The sequence below is a fragment of the Hylobates moloch genome, unplaced genomic scaffold (genome assembly GCF_009828535.3).
Source record: "Hylobates moloch isolate HMO894 unplaced genomic scaffold, HMol_V3 SCAFFOLD_2, whole genome shotgun sequence".
NCBI classification, from domain to species: Eukaryota; Metazoa; Chordata; class Mammalia; order Primates; family Hylobatidae; genus Hylobates; species Hylobates moloch.
Window position 1 is genome coordinate 51,673,777 of NW_026652277.1, and position 20,132 is coordinate 51,693,908.

Below are 20,132 nucleotides of genomic sequence, written 5' to 3' on the forward strand. Positions count from 1 at the left end.
ATTGTATATACTGAAAATTAAGAGATCACCCTGATATACCCAATTCCAATGTAACACCACTCCACTCAACCTGCTTGGAATCTGGCATATCCCCCCCCACGAATACACCCTCGCATTTGAACTGCGACTTCCTGCTTTGGGCTCTACCAACCCCACACCTGAGCAGATTTCCACCGTCTTGTCCCCACCTAATTGCCTCAGTACAAGATTGTTTAAACGTATCTCAAAATAATAAGAGCTATTTATGACAAACCCACCGCCAATATCATACTGAATGGGCAAAAACTGGAAGCATTCCCTTTGAAAACCAGCACAAGACAAGGATGCCCTCTCTCACCACTCCTATTCAACATAGTGTTGGAAGTTCTGTCCAGCGCAATCAGGCAAGAGAAAGAAATAAAGGGTATTCAAACAGAAAGAGAGGAAGTCAAATTGCTTCTGTTTGCAGATGACATGATTGTATATTTAGAAAATCCCATTGTCTCAGCCCAAAATCTCCTTAAGCTGATAAACAATTTCAGCAAAGTCTCAGGATACAAAATCAATGTGCAAAAATCACAAGCATTGCTATACACCAATAACAGACAAACAAAGAGCCAAATCATGAGTGAACTCCCATTCACAATTGCTACAAAGAGAATAAAATACCTAGGAATCCAACTTACAAGGGATGGGAAGGACGTCTTCAAAGACAACTACAAACCACTGTTCAAGGAAATAAGAGAGGACACAAATAAATGGAAAAACATAAAACATTCCATGTTCATGGATAGGAAGAATCAATATCATGAAAATGGCCATATTGCCTAAAGCAATTTATACATTCAATGCTATCCCCATCAAGCTCTTATTGACTTTCTTCACAGAATTGGAAAAAACTACTTTAAATTTCATATGGAACCAAAAAAGAGTCCGCATAGCCAAGACAATCCTAAGCAAAAAGAACAAAGCTGGAAGCATCATGATACCTGACTTCAAACTATACCGCATGTTCTCACTCATTAAGTGGGAGTTGAACAATGAGAACACATCGACACAGGGAGGGGAACATCACACACTGGGGCCTGTTGGGAGGTGGGGGGCTAGGGGAGGGATAGCATTAAGAGAACTACCTAATATAGATGATGGGTTGACGGGTGCAGCAAACTACCATGGCCCCTATACCTGTGAAAGAAAACTGCACGTTTTGCACATGTACCCTAGAACTTAAAGTATAATAATAATTTTTAAAAAATACATAAAAAATAATTAAAATATAAAATAAAGAATAAAAAATATTTTGAAACACTAAAAATAAAGGAATTAAATTGAATGGGCAAAAAGAAGAGGAAGCACCAAATATTAATTTTTAATAAAAAGTGGCCTTCAAATAATATCTTTTCTGCACAAAAGCCACCTGCAGGGCACATTAGGAAAAAGTGCTTATTTCTATCATCAAGTTTTGATTTTTCTAATATCTTCTAGTTTCCTTTAGATTTCATTTCCTCAGCTTCGCTGTTATAGGATTCATATTATCCAAGCATATATGCATATTAAACACTTTTGTTCGTTTTATGCATCATTTCATGGGATATTGCAGATTTTACTTACTTGTTTAGTACTACTGAAAACCTTGCATGCCAATTTGGGACCCCTTAACAGTCAATATTCAATGATTTTAGCAGCCAGCACTGCCATATGGCAAAAGCTTGGTCCATTCGATTTAGCAATAGTGGATCTGAAACTTTTTTTTTTTTTTTTAATTCTGAGCTACATAATAGTCACCAATTTCTGTATCTTTTTGAAATAGCACCAAAATTCTCTCCCATGAAATGTTGCAATCAGCTTGGAGGCTATCTGTATAATAAAAAGACAATCAATATTGCAGTATTCTTTCTAACTTCTTTATTACCTTTATTGTTCTAATTTGCCTTCCAGCTACAGGGCTCATTTATTATTCTAATTTGCTCTGTCTACGGAATTTATTTAAATTTAGCAAATTATTAGGAAATTAACATGTTGGTACTTAAGTCTTCCTTCTGGAAATGTGGTCAAAAATGACAGCTTGTATGTAGAGTTCTGTCGGGATAGGGATTCTAGTAGAGTTGTCACCTGGCTGCGCCTAAAATACATAAATTACATTGTTAGTCAAGTCTATACAAATACTTGACCTTATTATTATTATTATTATTTTGCTTTATATTGTAGAAAACAAAACTAGCAAGTTTGTTTCCACGGAGATATATACATGTTTCCCCCCTAGTCTTTTTCTCAGGAGTGATCATAATTCCAATTAGGAGCTTTGAGGCCCTGGGTTGTGATATTGAAAATGCCCAGGATCAAAGCAGTGTCACAGGCTCATGCTTGTCTAGACTTTACTGAGCCCCTATGAGTCACTAACTTCAGAATTCCTAGCGAAAGACTTTACAAACACATGTGACTTCAGGGTAATAATTCAAAAAGAATCCTATCTTGATTTCAAGTTTGTTAAATAAAATGTCTCAAGTTTGGGATTGATTTAGACCAGTGAAGTGCCTGTCCATGGTGGGTTTTATATAAAGCATCTTTCTTATCACTTTAAAAACTATTTGATCTGCTTTTCTTTCTTCCTTCAAATTATAACCTTTTAAAAGGATTTCATCTTTTTTAAAAAAATTAGCATAATTTATCATACTGATAGGTTTCTAGAAAGCCTCTATGGAAATAAGTATTTGCTAATGTGGTATTGATAAGGGAGAAGAAAGAAGTTTGGGTAAAGCTGATGCTCAGAGGAGAAAAAAAATGATTCTAAAAGAGTTGCACAGTATGTACAATTAGAAAATTTTAGTTACTAGGCCTTTTGTATATTTGATGTAGAAAAGAGTGATATTATTTGCTCTCTCTTCTAAGAAGAGATAATTAGAAATTTAGAATTGAGGATAAAGAGAAGTTTTGGTATTGCCTTTTCCATATGGTACTTAATTTCTTGCACTAAACAAAAAGTGGGTGTCCTGACTGTGCCCCCATCTAAGTTAGTTTTGCTTTTTATTATTTTTGTGCTATTTTACAACTCTTCAAGTTGTATAAAACTGACAATAATGGAAAATATCTTGCCCACAAAGATGCAAAATAATTGTGCCCAGTGGAATTCAATTCATCATTGCCCTGTATAGAGACCTATTTTGCAGCTATTTTAATTTCAATTTTCCTTATTCCCTATACAGATATCTTTCTGCTCTTTGAATTCTCCTTTGAACTGGTTATAATATCTTACTGGTTCCTTCTATAATTAATGAATTAAATGAAATCTTTTGAACATTTATGTTATAGCTGCATGAGAGTTATTTACACCCCTTTAAAAATTATCGTGTAAATATTTTGGAGGTTCTTCTGCCAATAGTCAGTGGATTCCTCTTATAGATGAATAACCTACATGCTGGAGAAGGTTGTACCCCTGGGGACTTAAACCCAGACTCCCAAAGGTAAATCCCCAGTAGCAATAGGAATTTAACTTTGCAGATCTTCTGTTTCTTTCTATATTTTCCTTTTTGGCTATTTTTGTGTTTTATTTTTGTCTTTGGAGCTCTTACAATTGATATATTATTTCCTCCTGGTGACAGCAGTGATTCAGAACATCGTGGGCTGGCCATTGTTATTTCTGTAAATGGATTAATGGATTACAGAGATTTATGCCCCTTGTGTGACAGACAATAATCTTTTTTAAAGTATTTTATTTTTATTGGTTGTTATTTGTCTATTTTGAGCTCAAATTAAGACTCTTGCGCCCATCAGGAAAAAGTACAATGCTCTGATATACGAACTGGTGATTTTTCCTGTGTTTACTTTTGATATGTGGCTAATACTTAGATCTGAAGTTATAAGCAGTCTTGTGTCTGTGTGTCTAGATGCTTAATAATTTAGAAAGACCTTTATCTCTTTTTGGATGAGTGCATAATATTTTCCTCTCTCTGGAGGGTAATGAATTAGGTTAAAATGTCTCCTAAACTAAAGAATCTCTGTTCTGATTGGCTTATAGAGTTCTTATATAATTACATTCTTATAGAAATCAAATATTCATAAAATTCCAAAAATTAGGAAATTAAAAGTTATAGTATTTTAAATTGTGCTATACTTAATAACTTATTTTTACAGAAACTCAGAAATGTTTTTAAAATTTAAGTTCACATAATCACAGTAAATCTTTGGTAAACAAGACTAATGTAATAATTTTGGTTCAAAATAAGCAGCTATGTTCTATGATTTATCAGCGTTAGGTTTAATATAAACAACATTTTATTCTACTTGGGTTTGTTTTTCTTAAACTTACTTAGGTCTACTAACTAACAATATGCCTACACAATATTTTAGATAATGAAAACTATGAATTTATATTCAACTAAATTGAATCATTATTCAGACAACTTTATTTCAACAGTAATTGTGGTTTTTTTTTTTCTTTTAACAAGTCAGCTTGAATATAGGTCCCAAGATCCTTAGGCAACACATAACCTTAGACTGATATTAAGTTGAATTATACGATGAATACTCGCTTGATATATAGATGATTTCTAACTAAGATAGGAGACCGCAAATTTGATGCCTAATTATTAGGCATAATTTTAAGCTTATATACTTTTGCTTATATCCTATAGACTGTGTTTGTTTTGGGTCCTGTTAATGAATGTATTAATTTTGTCTCTTTAAAAAGGTATGTGTGTGGCTATTGAAAGTTGCAATATAAACTTTGCTCATCTTTTAAAATGTTTGTGGAAGATAGACAATTCTTAATTATCAGCCCCTAGTTTTCTTCCTGAAATAGAAGTTGCTTTGGTAAAAGTCCTTTTAATATGAATAGTTAAGACTACACTGTGAGAATAGGGACAGACTGATACCGCTGTCTATGTCCTTTTGTGTTTCGAAGAGAAAATAGTTTTGTCCTATTGTAGTGGTTTTGTAGTAGTATATAATAGTGGGGATATATAGAGTAGTGGTTTTCAGGCTTCCCTCCCTTGATTCTCCCCGTCTCAGAACCTTTGTACAATCTTGGGACTTACCAAAGACCCTAAAATCTTTCACTTATGTAGTTGATAACTGTTAATATTTTCCATATTGAAAGTTGAAATTGAGAACTTTAAAAATAGTTACTGCTTCATTTGATCATAGCAATGACAAACATATTGAAGCTTTAACAGAAATAACATTTGAGGATTAATATAAAAATGGTTTTGTCCTCATGGATTCCCTGAAAATTGCAGTGATATGAAAAAGCAAAATGAAGAGCAAATTTTGGAAATATATTTTATTTGCCTTAATTCATAATACCTGAGTCTGAAAAGAAGCTATGAGATGTGCTACAATTTTAGTAAAATTTGCCCAATCTTGATGGGCTTGTTTTCTTAGCTTACTATTTGCCTACTACATGAAAGCCTTTTTTTTTTTTTTTTTTTAACTTCCTATGTAATCTGCCCAGATAGCAAAAATTATGTCTTATAAAAATAATTTTCTGTGCTTTATATTGAATTTGTTACATCCCTGATTATTTAAGGAAAAGAATGCAAAGAACAGTTTCCTTACATATAAAGATCTAAGGTTCTTTACAACCATGTTAATGTATATGTTTATTTTTTAATATTTTATTGTTTTAAGTATGTACTTAAACTGTTAACTCACTATTATTTCTCTGGTACCCTGATCTTATTTTAATCAAATGTCCAAATGTCCTCTATTACTTTTTCTGATTTTTGCCATTCATAATTGGATCTTAAGTATAGAAAAAATTAATAAAACAGTCAGGATATCTTTTACACTTAAAACTATCTTTGAGATTTCCCAGATGGCCCTTCAAAAATATCACAAAGAGTTATTCCTTTACCTTTGCAAAGAGGTGCTAAAAATAATTAGTTTTATTTGTGGAATTCCTTGGGAAGAATTTCAGCCTTACTTATGTAAATTGAATAGGCATAATGTTATTAACAAAAGTATTTCAGAAATTTTATATGCTTTATGAGAAGTTTCTAAATTTTTTTCATTGCCCTTTCTGCTTTACTTGTTTTTAACCTAAAGGAAAATAATGATTGTAACTCTTGGAAATATTTCCATCAGGTTTTTCTATATTTATCAGAGTTGTAGCAGTGTTTTGCCTAATGACATTAGACAACAATAGTATAATGTTATCAGTCATAATTTCAGCTACTGTTTAAGAAATACAAATGTTTAGGCCTTATGTACACTTACTAAATTTCTTTATTTGGTTTCTTGTATTAGCAATTATGTTTTAGTGTTATCTATGTCTTATATCTATCTCGAGACTTCTTCCTCTGTAAAATTATTTTCATCCATTTTTTGAATCAGATATATCATTGACAGACTTCTTTGAAAATAGATTTAATCACTATCCTTAGAGATGTTTGTCTAATTGTCTTTTGCAGTGGCTTTATTATCATTGTTTCGCATACCACAAAAAGAACTAAATTTCCTTGTCTGTTGCATTATTCTTACTATAAACTCTCACCAGACTGCTCACATTTGAAAATTATTAGTAATAAGTCCACAACAGTCATTTTAGGTCCCTATAGTTTATTGATAGTACTGTTTTACTCTGCTGCTTCTCTGAAGTCTCTCTTCCAAGTTATAATCCAGAATTTATGTCTTCAACAAAGAACAGTCTTAGAACCTCATGGAAGATAACTACCAGGTACTTTAAGTATTGACACCTCAAAGCTGAGCTGACATTGGTTAGACAGCTTTCAGATTGCACCATGAGTGGACTGAGTCAGGATTTCCAGCACCCATTTTAGGCCAAGGCAGAGGGCTGCATATGATGCACAAGATTCAGTGGAATATGAATTAAAATGGTAATAAGACTGAATGCAGTAATGAGATAATTTTCTTATAGTTATTCATTTGGGATATTGTTGATGTTGTCTTAATGTTTCATTTTTCAGATAAATAAGAAGACCCTTTCTCCTTCTTAAGAAATCTGTAACCCATAGAAATTTAGTAGAATTTCCTTTATAAAATGAAATTAAATATTTGAAAATGACATGTGATTTTCATTTATTTCTCTAGGACTCAGAAATTCTTACTGAGTCTTTTTACTTTCCATGGCCATTTAATAATCTGCATCAGTTCAGTAAGAAGTTGTCATCTTTTTTACCAGGATGTAATTGCACAAATTATAAAACCAAAGCCTTCCCTGTAATGTCATGTTTGAAAAAAAAGTTCATCGAATCACACAGAAACAGCTACTTTTAAGGAATTAAGTTCGACTTGACTTACGGAGGTAGTATTTACAAAGACCTTCCAGACAAACTGGTCTACTCCTTGGCTTTAATGGTCAAGAATATTGTATACTATGTATAAGTTATCTTATGATATTTTGGGACTTTTAGAAGGGAATAATTTACCTAAAGTTATAGGTTTTATAGGTGAAATCTTGGGGACAGAGTTTCTTGGATTTAGTTTTCTAGCAGCAGGATGACAAATAATAGAGGGCCTTAAAAGTCCAATTTGAGATTCCTTATGAATACTTCCAGACAGAACTTAATTTAGTATTTGTTCAAAATTGTATAGGCTTAGAATTTACAACACAAACTTAAGGTGACCTATACGGTAAAATAACACTTTTGAGACACCTATATAAACAGTAAGGTAAACCTAATAAGACTAGCTGCATTTTATGATCAAGAATAATCTTTCCAAAATTATTATGATAAAAAGAGGAAAAGAGACAGACTGCCAGGGAAACTTGTGAGAAACTTTGAAATGGGTAAAAAATCAAACAGTGGGTATCTTGATTACTCACTCATTTAGGTTTTCTCATTTACAATCTATATTACAATTCCACAAATTTTAGAAATTCGATAATAATTCAAAGAATTCTTGTCTGTAGTAATGCAAAGTCGTTGTGTTCAGTGGAATACAATGGATTTTTGCATTGACGCTTTTAATTTATTTGCAAATTTATTTTAAAATCTGTTTATTCCCTTTTTATGTCTCTGCTCTTTGAATTCTCCAGAATCAGTTGTAATACCTTACTGGTCCCTCATTAATTAATGAGTTAAAAATCTTTGCCATATATTCACTCTATATCTGTATGAGAATGATGATTCTTTTCTTTTAAAAATCGTTTCTTAATAATGTATAAAAAGAGTGCTAAAAACCGTCACACATACACATCAGCAACAGCAAACGATGTAACTGGCTCAGAAAATTCAGCACTTAGAAAGCTCTTCCTTCAAATTCATGGCACTGTAAGGAGCTGTGAAAAGATTACTGCCTGAAACCATTACTGGGTCCCAGGAGAGATGGGACTCCAAGCCAAGTATAAAATATGGGTAAAACAAGATATTGGAATAAGTCCAACAGTAAAAAGTTACCAAAAAATAATAATTGATGAAACAAAATAAGAAGATTCTAACCTTATTCTACCAAATCCCAGAAGAATTACAGATTTAAATGTATCAAAAGAACCATAAACAAATTTAGAAGAAAATATATGTAACTATTTTCCTGATTCTAGTATAGGAATCTTTTTAAATATAGAAGCAATGAAAGCTATAAGAAAGAGAAATCAGTAGTTAGGATCATAGAAAAATTTAAAAATTTTGCATGACAAAACAATTGTAAACTTTAAAAGAATATAAATTTTGGTATGTCACTAAAAATATGATAGCCAAAAGTTTTCTACCCTCTGCACATATAATACTTTAAAAATTTATTTTAAAATTCCCATTAAAACCCTACAGGAAAGTAGGTAGACAGCAATAACAGTTGTAGAGAAAAGGAGATTGGGCATGGTGGCTCAAGCCTATAATCCCATTAATTTGGGTGGCCAAGGCAGGAGGATCGCTTGAGGCCAGGAGGTGGAGACCAGCCCAGGCAACATACTGTCGCTATAAAAGAAAAAAAAAGAAACTCTTAGGCATGGTGATTAGCGCTTATGGTCCCAGCTATGCCAGAGGCTAGGGAGGGGGAATGTGCCAGGGTGGAAATGGGATCATATGAGCCCAGGACTTCTAGGCTACAGTGAATTATGACTGTGCCACTGGACTCCAGACAGAGCAAGACACTGTCTCTAAAATAAATATATAAATAAGAATATTATATAGTAGCATGCATATAAAAGAAATGTTCATTTCCAATAGTAATAAAAAATGCAAATAAAATTACTCCAAACAAATCTGGGCTGTGAAATTAACAAAGTTAAAAAGTATGCAAAATAAATAGGGCATGGGAAATGGGAAATTTTAAACAGCTCAGATATAATTGTAAATTGACATGGTCTAACTGCAAAGCAATTTGACAATATCTATCTAAAGCTTTACAAAATACATATACTTTGACTAAGCAGTTTCCATTTCAGAAATTTGTCCTAAGTGGGGGTAAAATCAGAAGCTTGGTTGTAGAGAGTTGTTAATTAAACTGGAGGGAAAGCAGAAACCAAACTAAATTTCCACAAGTGGGAAATTCTTATATCAATTATGAGTAATTCAAAGGATAGAATATTATCTACATTCTTTTTTTGAGATGAAGTCTCATTCTTTCCCCCAGGCTGGAGTGTAGTGGCACGATCTATCTCAGCTCACTGCAATCTCTGCCTCCCAGGTTCAAGTGATTTTTCCGCCTCAGCCTCCCGAGTATCTGGGATTACAGGTGCACGCCACCATGCCCAGCTAATTTTTGTATTATTTTTTTTTAGTAGACATGGGGTTTCATGGCCAGGCTGGTCTCTAACTCTTGACATCTGGTGATCCGCCTGCCTCAGCCTCCCAAAGTGCTGAGATTACAGGCATGAGCCACCGCGCTTGGCCTATCTACATTATTTTCAATCTGCTTTTTTCACTTAATAGTGTATCTTGAACATCTGCACTAATCCATCAACATCAGTAAATACGGCTTTAACTTTTTAAACTGCTACATACTATTTTTTGTATGCATGTATCATAATTTATTTAACCATTGCCTGGTCATGAACATGCAGATTATTTCCAGTTTTTAACTCTTGCAATGCAAAATGATTATTCTTTTAGAGTTTTCATGGTTTCTAAGGCAATACACTACTAAGAAGCAATTTTCATTCACTGAGCACCTACTCTGTGGCAGGCATTTTAAACATATTCTCTCATTTCATCTTCACAACTCTTTGTAAATGGCTATAAATTTTTAGATTTTTACAGATGAGAAGACAGAGGTGAAGTGCTCAAAGGGGTGAAGTAATTTTCCCTAATCACAAAGCTGATAAGATCTCTTTACCTTCAACTCAGTTCTAAGTATTGCTCCTCTTAAGAGTTTGCCCTGCCTGAGCCCTGATGACCATTTCTCATTCCCTTCCAACTTGTTCTGCAGTTCTAGCTGCTTTCAACTGCTCCAAAGTATTTTAGAGAATCCTCAGGTCTTGGAGAATTCTCAAGTGGGATTTATTAAGGTACTCAAGCAGGTCTTTGAATAACCTAAAATACGATTATACTACTCTGTATATGGCCATGTGTGCTCTTTTTTTTTTTTTTTTTTGACGGAATCTTGCTCTGTCACCCAGGCTGGAGTGCAGTGGCGCAATCTCGGCTCACTGCAAGCTCTGCCTCCCAGGTTCACGCCATTCTCCTGCCTCAGCCTCCCAAGTAGCTGGGACTGCAGGTGCCTGCCACCACGCCCGGCTAATTTTTTGTATTTTTTAGTAGAGACAGGGTTTCACCGTGTTAGCCCGGATGGTCTCGATCACCTGACCTCGTGGTCCACCCACCTTGGCCTCCTAAACTGCTGGGATTACAGGCATGAGCCACCGTGCCCAGCCAAAACTTAACAGATTTTTAAAATAAGTTGTTTTTCCCCCCAAATTAAAAACCTATCCCCTTGGAGCAACCTCATATACTTATGCAGTAGTTTTCTGACCTGCCAAGTTGGGGCTCACATTTTTGTTCATTTAACTGTGTTTTCTTTTTCGCTCTTGCTTCAGTTATTTGAGAAAATGTATATATGTTCAGGCCACCAATGTACATGCCAAAGATATCTCAGCCAGCAATAACCACTTATTAGTTATCAACATGAGATTTTTCTTTCTTACTAATGGTCTTGGTCACTATTCATGCTATTGTATTCCATATTCTAATAAAATTCGACTCTCACTCTGCTTTGGGATTTCAATTTTTGAGAAATTATGAGTATTTGCTGGGAGTGGTGAATGGCTGAGAAAGAGTCATGGGAATTAACGACTTGTTCAATTGTTGAGACCCAGGAAAAAAACATGCTCTTTCTTTGAACTAGAAATAATCCCTCAACTGTGGTCTTGCACCTGCAATGACACCATGCCTGACTCATGTGTTTTCTGACGCCTGCTTCTGTGTTATTAGTTATCAGGTTTTTAAGATCATAGAGGAAACAATTATTTTGTTCGTATTCAATCATTTCATCTTGCCAGGAAATTAACTTCTACTCTCTTCTGTACTTCTTGATTTGAGGTAATACATTTTGTGAGAAAGTGAGCATGAACTGTGTCTAAAGCTCTCTTCCTCAAATCTCTCCATCCTTATATCCCTAGGCCATATGGGTCCCTTTTACTTTTGGCATCATGTTTGATTAGGTTGCTCTTGGAATTAAAAGCTTAAAACAATAATTTTGCTTTGTCATGTATGCTTTATTGGGATATGTACCTTTCTTTTCATTGCATATATTCAGCTCAGATGACGGAGGCTTATCATTTACACTCTCTTATTACTAAACATTGGCATATATATTTATGTATATACATAATTCAAAATTCGAAAAATAGATATGTATTTTTTTCTTTCGTGTAGCTTACATTTCTTGTGTTACAGTTCATATATAAGTTCATGCACTGGACCCTTATGAACAATGTGCTTATCTCTGGGGGTTTTTCCTTAAATACTGCATATAAAATTAAAGTCAGTTTTTCAGGTCAAGTGGAGGACATGACATTTAGGTTTTAGGAGTTTTAATTCATAAAAGCCAAGCTCTGTTATATAATTTTAATGTATTCCTCAAGGTCATTGATTTTAGCAGTAGTTAGTTGAGTAAATACTTAATTTATATGTGGTGGGCTTTCAGTTCAGATATACCAGGTGATTACTCAGAGGAGAAAATGTTTAAAAGCTACTTAGTATGTGGGTGTTTTAGGGCTATAATCAACCAAACATTCAGTAATTTGGGTAGCAAAACCAGAAAGTTGGCAAGGCCTCAGCTTTACTTAATAACTGTGACTGTGCCACAGTTAAAAAGCAACATTTATAAGAGGCCTCCAAGGAAAATACAGGGGCCAAAAAAGTGGTGTTGGTGATTCAGTAGATATCCCCTGCCCCACTGGCCCAATATTAATTTAGTCTTGTAGTGCAGTTTGCAGAAACATTTCTGAGACGTTGAGGAAGCCATAACCTTGTTTAAAGCTTATTCTATTCAGCTTTTTGTTTGTTTGTCTGTTTTTCAAGAGGGATTATATATAGCTCTTCCTGTTAAAAGGCAGATTTTAAAACTGAGGACCTTCACTGAAGGGCGAGGTTCCAAGAGATTAAATTGGAACCATCTGCAGATAGGACGTAGAAATGTTCTAGGCCTCCGTTTTGAGAAGATCAATTTCAAGGCTATGACAGGTTAGGATTTTAGGATCTGGGAGGCAAGGGAAATGAAGAGCAGCCAACGACCTCAGAAGCAGAGGTGGCATTAAGCAGGTAATGAACACCTTTCCTACTAATAGTAGCAAGTGCTTGGTTGGGGTTGCCTGAAAGGGCAGAACAGAGGAGAGAGGACCTCTGAGAAGATGTTGCTGGAATCTTCCTCTAAATTAAAAAAAAAATGCAAAAACAAAAACAGGTGATTTTATTAGTTGAATTTATTTTTAATTTTAAACCTTATGTGTCTAGTCTTTTGCTCAGAGAAAAAGAATTTGACGTATTTGTTTTTAGCACCTGTACAATAATAGACAACAGTGACTACACATTTATTTTTAAAAATAATAAAGTAATTGCTACTCTCATTTATGCATGCACCTAACACATTGCCATTACCCTGGACAAATCACCATTTACCCTCGAAAGTTCCTCAAAGAACCCTGAGTGATAATTTATTTATCCACCTACCTAGGCAGAAAAGCACCAGAGTCAATTACTCTGGTAGTTTTTAGCTAAAAATAGCTTTAGCTCTACATATGTTTTCAGTGCCTAAGACTCTAAAATATTTTAAGTTAACCTCAATTTTTTTTTAAGAATTATTTTTGGCTCTACCATTCATTTCTTTAGCAAATATTTAATATTTCAATTTATTCATCCCACAGATGTTTACTGAACACCTACCATGTGCAGGCATGGTGCTAGCCCTGGTAATACAATGGCAAAATGTCCAAAAAGTGTTCCTGCCGTACATTTAACAGTTTATGCTTTACAAGTTTCTGTCACGTGTATTGTTTCATTTGAGCCTCTAGGCAAACTCACTTCACAAAATGAAGTTCCATGAGGCAGTAATAGTGAAGAATGCGTAAAACCTCCCAACCCCTCGCCCACTCTCTGGCCCCCATAATGATCCAAATAACAAGAAAAAATAGCAGTGATGGTGATTTATTAGCAGAAGCATTTAGTGCAGTTGTACCTCATTACACAGCACTCTTTGGTATATGGTCTGTGCTTTCTAGTCTGTGCAGTCCTGGGAATGTGTAATTTCAATGACTTAAAGTTAACACTGTTGCATTACAACATATTTCAAATGAATGAAGTTTGATTGCTTTATGCACATACATTAAGGTGAAGCTAAGACAATAGTACTGTGTAAAGCAGTGGATATAAAATCCAGCTAATCTTTAGGGTTACCTGAAGAGGCTTTAAAAATAGAATTTGCTGGGCCTCACCATAGATGGATTCAGTTTGATATCTAAGGGAAGAGCCTGGAGTTCTCTGATTGGTGAATTTGAGAAAGAGAGAGGAAGAGGAAATGTTTTCCTGAATTAATAGGAATTGCTCCTAATCAAGCCAGGGCAGGCTGAGTACTGATAAAGAGCTCTTGTGATAATAGACTACATGCCAAATTAGCTCATTGTTATGTTTGAACAATTGTGAACAATTTTCAAATAGAGGAGTCTAGGCTTAATAGTCAGGAGTATTGATACAAAAAGAACAAAGAAATAAATCCTACTAAGTCCATGCACAGTCTACATTGCACATGCCTTCCAAACCTTGTGACACTCAGCATGGATCCAGAAAGTTTTCGTCTATAATACTGTTTTTTGTTTCACTAATGTCTACATCCAATAGAAACTATGGGTCTCTGAGATCTTTTCACCTGTCTTTTAGTTTGCTTGTTATCAGTGATTTACCAAGCAACTATATTCAAGATGTACTCTACTAGACAGTAAATAAGATAACAAAAAGAGATCTTGCCCTATAAATTTTCATATTTTTAATATAATTGATTTTCTTTTGAATTCTAAAAGCACACCAATGAAGTTTAGCCAACAGAAAAGTCACATCACCTCCTTCCAAAATGGATTATGCATTTTCATACTTAGAAATTTTGATTCTAACTCATTGTGACACAAATAGTACTGAATCTCCTTGAGGTCTATAGCATGGCAAAAACTAATTAGATTTGGCTTCCACTTGTGGTGTTTAGTTATTCTCTCAAGACTTTTCTGCCATGACTCTCCTTCCTACACCTTTGTCTCAACCCTTGTGAACCACTAGAATTACCCAGGGTATTTTTGAAAAGTACCAATGCCTAAGCCTTCCACTCAGATCAGTTATCCAGCCTTCTTGGGATGAGGCCAGGCATCATATATTCTAAAGCTTCCTGGGTGATTCTGATATCTGATCTGTGCTGACAGCCTCTCTGTAGCCCCAAGGAGGTCCTCTGCCTTCCTTCACAGCCTCATGTTTTGTGCTCCCATGCCTTTGTGCATGATTTTCCTTCCTATCAGAATACCCTTCCTCTCCAGTCCTCATGTCCTCACGATACCCACCCTTCCAGACCCAGTTCAAATGCCATCTCTTTCATTAACTTGTTTTTGAACATCCTTGGTCCAAAGTACATTCTGCCTCCCCTGAATTCTCACAGAACTTTTGCTGTCTTCTCAGGTTACTTTCTAGCTTGCCATTTCTATGTGTATATCTTCCCACCCACTTACCAGTTAACCTGTAAGCTTTTTAGGACAAGAAATCTACCTTCCAGGTTCACCTTTATACTTCATAGTTCTCAACAGTTGCCAAGGAAACATCAAATGAGGAAGAGGGGGTGGAGGGAAGAACAAAGAGTGGCAGACATCCATCCAGCTCACTTGTGTGCCCTATACTCATCCAGCAATACTGTCTCTCTCCTCTCTCACACACACATGTTCTTTCTCCCTCTTTCTTTTCTGAGTACTGGGGGGAAGTGAGGTCTCTCAAAAACTTTTCTAGGTAGATATGCATAATCTAAGTTCTATCTGTGCTTGAATGATCTGGTAGTTGCAATATTGAAAGCATCAACTCAAAATTTGCCAACTATAGCAGGACCTCTACTTCCAGTCCTTTTTACTTTTCACCTGGGTTACTGTCATTCTGTTTGTCTTCTCCAGTTTTTCCTCCCTCATCTGTACTACTCTACACCTTCTAACATTAAAGCCTAACATTCATCCTGTTATTTCTCTGCACAAGACGCTTGGCATATTTCCCCATTTCCTATTGTGTCCAGTCCAAGATCTGCCTCAGTCCTGCAGTCAAAGCTTCTGAAGACCTCTATAGGCTTAATTCCCACTTCACCCCTTCAAGCCAATGCAGAAGCCAAATTGAACTATTTGGGTTTTCCCTTGTCTGTTTTACATTTGTGAATCTTTTCTTGGGTAATAGGTTTAATTCCTGATACTGACTGCCTTTCCCTCCTTATGTGTTCAATTCTCCCCCTCTCTAGTTCAATTTCTAATCATCCTTTAAGTCCCCACTAAAAGTTTACTTCCTCCATTATCACTTAACATTATCTCCAATGCTCTCCCTTCACCATTCCTTTCCACTAGCTCCTGTCCCCAGATCAAAAATCCTCTCTTCTTTCATTGAATTCCAAAAGTATTTCTCTCCTGTGAAATGCACCATTTTCTGCCTTATACTGCAGTTACGTTTCGACTTATTTCCCTAAAAACACTAAGAGCACTTAAAGGGCAAAGATTGAAGTCTTGCTCATCTTCACCTCCCCATGTGTCTCATAATATTTAAGCTTCATTGATGGTTTCTACTAATAATTAACTGTTGACTGTCAGTGAGTTATTTAATCTGTTGAAGTCTGTTCATAAATCAAAATCATGTTCCAATTCAATAATCTTAATTTGAGATAGTTTAAATTATATATTTCTGGGACTGCATAAGAAGGTATGAAAGCATAGACCAAAATAAAGATTTCTGCATAGTTCCTACAAAATCTGATTTCAGCGATAAATTCTTGCATTTTTTGTGACTTATTTGGGTTAATATAGAGGAAAGTGACTATACCCATTTCCGCTATCACTGCTATATCAAATGACTAACATAATTTACTCATTAACTTTCAATTAGTGTAGCACTATTACTATTATTATTATTGTTATTATTGCTTTTGGAGGGAATGATCCATTCAATCATCAATTTAATGAACATTTATCAAATATTCATTAGCAAGGCATTTTTCCAGGTGATGGCCTCTCAGAAATAGGAAGTGAGAAAAGCTGGTGTAACTAAGAAATATGTATATATATATTTTGTTGTGACTATTGTACACAATCTCTCTCTCTCTTTCTTGCCTTATTAGTGGTTCATGCCAGTTTTAGACCACTTATGCTATGGTAAGACTCAAAGCAAACTATCCCATGGTTAGTGTTTTTTAAAAGCAAAACAAAATGTGTATTTTAAAAATTTGTCCAGATAATATATTGGACAGAGTGCAAAGTGCTTCCATTTAATTCTTCTAAAGATAATACACTGGAAACATTTTGGTGGGTGTGAATCACTCAAACAAGCATTCTTCACTCAAAAATAGAAACTTGGCTTATTTGTTCCAGATGTTATACAGCTGCAGGGAAGTTAAAGTCAGTGGTCCTGTTTTCAATGCAACCAAACTCTTATTGCATTTGGAATTTCCTAACTAATGAACTCATATTACTTGTTGTAAGACCTGCACAAGTTTCTTTTTCCACTGTTACCATTCCCAAACAACTGCCTTTCGTGGGAAACATACTTCAGAATTAATGAGTCCACATCTGTGTTGGACAAAGTAAACACATCCTGTTTATCACTGTTTCCACCTTTCATTTATCTTGACCTCTTTAATTTTAAGCATAAAGTATTTCAAAGAGGGTACATGAAGGAGAAGAAAAGGACAGCTGAGTTGCTCTTACAATATTTTACGGCCCTTTTAACTACTGGAGTTATGAGATATTCACCTTAGGAAGGATTTCAATAAAAGTTGCTAAGAAAAATATTGACTATAAAAATGTAATTTCTATCAATATATATTAGTAGTTATTAAAGTAACTACAGATATTATTTTGCTTATTTCTTGGTTCTTCCTTAGGGCTATAAGAAATTTTATGTTGGATGCATGAAATACAAAAGATCTTGGATCATTGAAGAGAGAACAAGTTAAGAAATTTTGTGGCAATGTACAATATATCTTGTCCACAATAATTAAAATATATAAGTGTTTTTCTACTTATTTTTTAAGAACAGAATGCCAGATGTTTTTAGACTATTGACTTTTTATGGAGATTTTTCTCAAATTGCAGTTCATGAACAACCTGTAGCAGAATCACACTGGCTGCTTATTAAAATATGTACTTCTGGTCCCAGTTGAGGCAGAATCTCTAAAAATTGGGCCTGGTATTTTAAAGGAACTCTAGAGACCAGAAAGAAACAAAACAAACAACAACAACAACTACTACAAAAACCCTCTCTCTTCTAGTTGTGACCACTAAAACCCAGGGAAGTTGAGTGAATTTATCAAGGTCATGCAGCCAATTAATAGTAAAGCCTAGGACTCTGTTTACTAATGCTGAGACCAACATTTCTTTTCATAAGTCTACTATTAATTTTTACTTTCCACAAGATAAAATTAAAATTTAAAGAAATATACATATCCAAATGTTGTTTTATGTCTCGCCTGATAATTCTTACTCTTACCACTCATTAACCAAATGCTCTTTATTCAAGACTTGGAAAAAAATTTCTTCAAATTTATCATAAAATCTCATTAAAATCTTTCAGAAAAAAAAGAGACAAATGTTATATGTCATGTTGCAATCTCATGGTTGACTATTTTGGAAGTTTGAGTTTGAGTTAAAATTATTTGAGCCATGTTTAAGCAACAGTTCACATTCAATAATGATTCCCCAAAGACTGTAAAAACTACAATTCATGACATACATTCTTGAAATATGCCATTAGTTAAAATACAGCCCCAAAATAGTTTAAATATGATGTAATTCAAAATTGATTCAAATATTTGTTTCACACATCTTAACAAGAGTGTTCATAATTTAAAATCTTTTCTTATTTATATAGTTTAGACTTCTAAGGAAATGACTCTGGAAATGCTATTTATTAAGTTTTCTGTACTTTGTCCCGACTGATCTCATTTTGACACCCATAAGTAAAGAAGAACCACTAGAGAGAAGGTATGTTGATAAACTACTCTGGTATTCATAGATTCATAATAAATACAGCCCTAAAAACTCTCTGATCCAGTACTTCATTTCACTAATGAGAAACCTCAGACCAAAAAAGAGTATTGTTATTTTGAAGGAGATGGCATTGTGTTAGAACCTGCCAGTTGTCTACTTAAACCTCTCTTCTCCCTGTCTCAGAATACCTGTTTTTAGCTGGGTGCATGGTCATTTGAATTAAGATTATATTTCCCAGCTTTGCATGTAGCTAATCATCTCCATAAGACTAACTTCTTGCAATGGAACGTAAGTGACAGTTTGTGCGGTAGCTTTTTGGAAACTCCCTTTAAAGGCATCAGGGGAATGTTCTTTGTACCCTCTAAACCCCATCCAGGCATTATGTTTTGAATGTGGTTGTTTTGGCTGGAGACCTATTTTGGCCCAAGAAAATGAGGATCACCCTGGCCCAGATGACTGTGGAGCTGTCATTTAAACCTTGGACTGTCACTATCTACACTTACATGTGGAAGAGAAAGCAGATTCTATCCTGTTTAAATTACTATCTTGGCATTTCTGATATTTGTAGCTGAATCTCATTTCAGGTAATCATCTATTTCTTGTTACAGAATTTTGGTCATTAATTCTTTAAACACATGGTTATTTAGCATTTTTTTTTTTTTGAGATGGAGTTCCGCCTCCCAGGTTCAAGCCATTCTCCTGCCTCAGCCTCCTGAATAGCTGGGATTACAGGCATGCACCACCACGCCTGGATAATTTTGTATTTTTAGTACAGATGGGGTTTCTCCATGTTTGCCAGGCTGATCTCGATCTCCCGACCTCAGGTGATCTGCCCGCCTCTGCCTCCCAAAGTGCTGGGATTACAGGTGTGAGCCACCACGCCTGGCTTATTTAGCATTTTTTATGTGCAAGGAACTGTACTAAGTGGATATGAAATACAGATTGGATTTTTGACTTTGGTTTTCTAAAAACTTTTGGAAAAGTTTTTATAACCTGACCCCCCTTTCCTTTGGCCCATCCTTGTCCATATTCCATGTGTATCACACAATTTTTATTTATTTTACTATGAAAGAATCTTTTTCTTGCTTTTGGATTTTAGACTGATACTTTCATGTGAATAATAGTTTTCAAAATTTAAAAACAACAACAAAATGAAACCCACCGATACAAGTCAAACACATAATGACTTCAAGCAAAGTTTCAACTTTCATCCCTAGACATACGACAAATCATAACAAAAAGTCATGATTCAAATTCGGTCTTTGAAAATATGCAAGATGTAAATATTTATCTTTGAACAAATTCAAAATATCATGAAACGTCTTTAAAATATTTAAATAAAAATGTTTTCCAAATTAACACTTAGAAATACATTAAGAACCAAACCATTTTTAGTGTTAGTCACATACACTGAGGAGTATTAGAATTCTGGGTACAAATGTAAGGTGAGAGTCTCCTTTCTCTAAATGACCCTCCTCCCCACTAACAGCAGCAAGTGGCTGGACATCTCCATGATTGGGGGAAGCACATGCGTGGCCTACTGGCTCCCTAGTGCAAT

At 34.8% G+C, this 20,132-nt stretch overlaps 1 protein-coding gene across 1 annotated transcript in view; it reads right to left on the reverse strand.

The window, feature by feature from the left end:
- Window positions 1-1,928: 1,928 nt before the first annotated feature.
- CFAP299 (cilia and flagella associated protein 299) overlaps window positions 1,929-20,132 on the reverse strand; it is a 701,860-nt gene continuing 683,656 nt past the window's right edge. Inside the window, exon 10 of the mRNA XM_032149141.2 lies at window positions 1,929-2,101. Within this exon, the coding sequence (XP_032005032.1) occupies window positions 2,006-2,101 (96 nt within the window). The 3' untranslated portion in view covers window positions 1,929-2,005. The remainder of the gene's footprint in view (window positions 2,102-20,132) is intronic.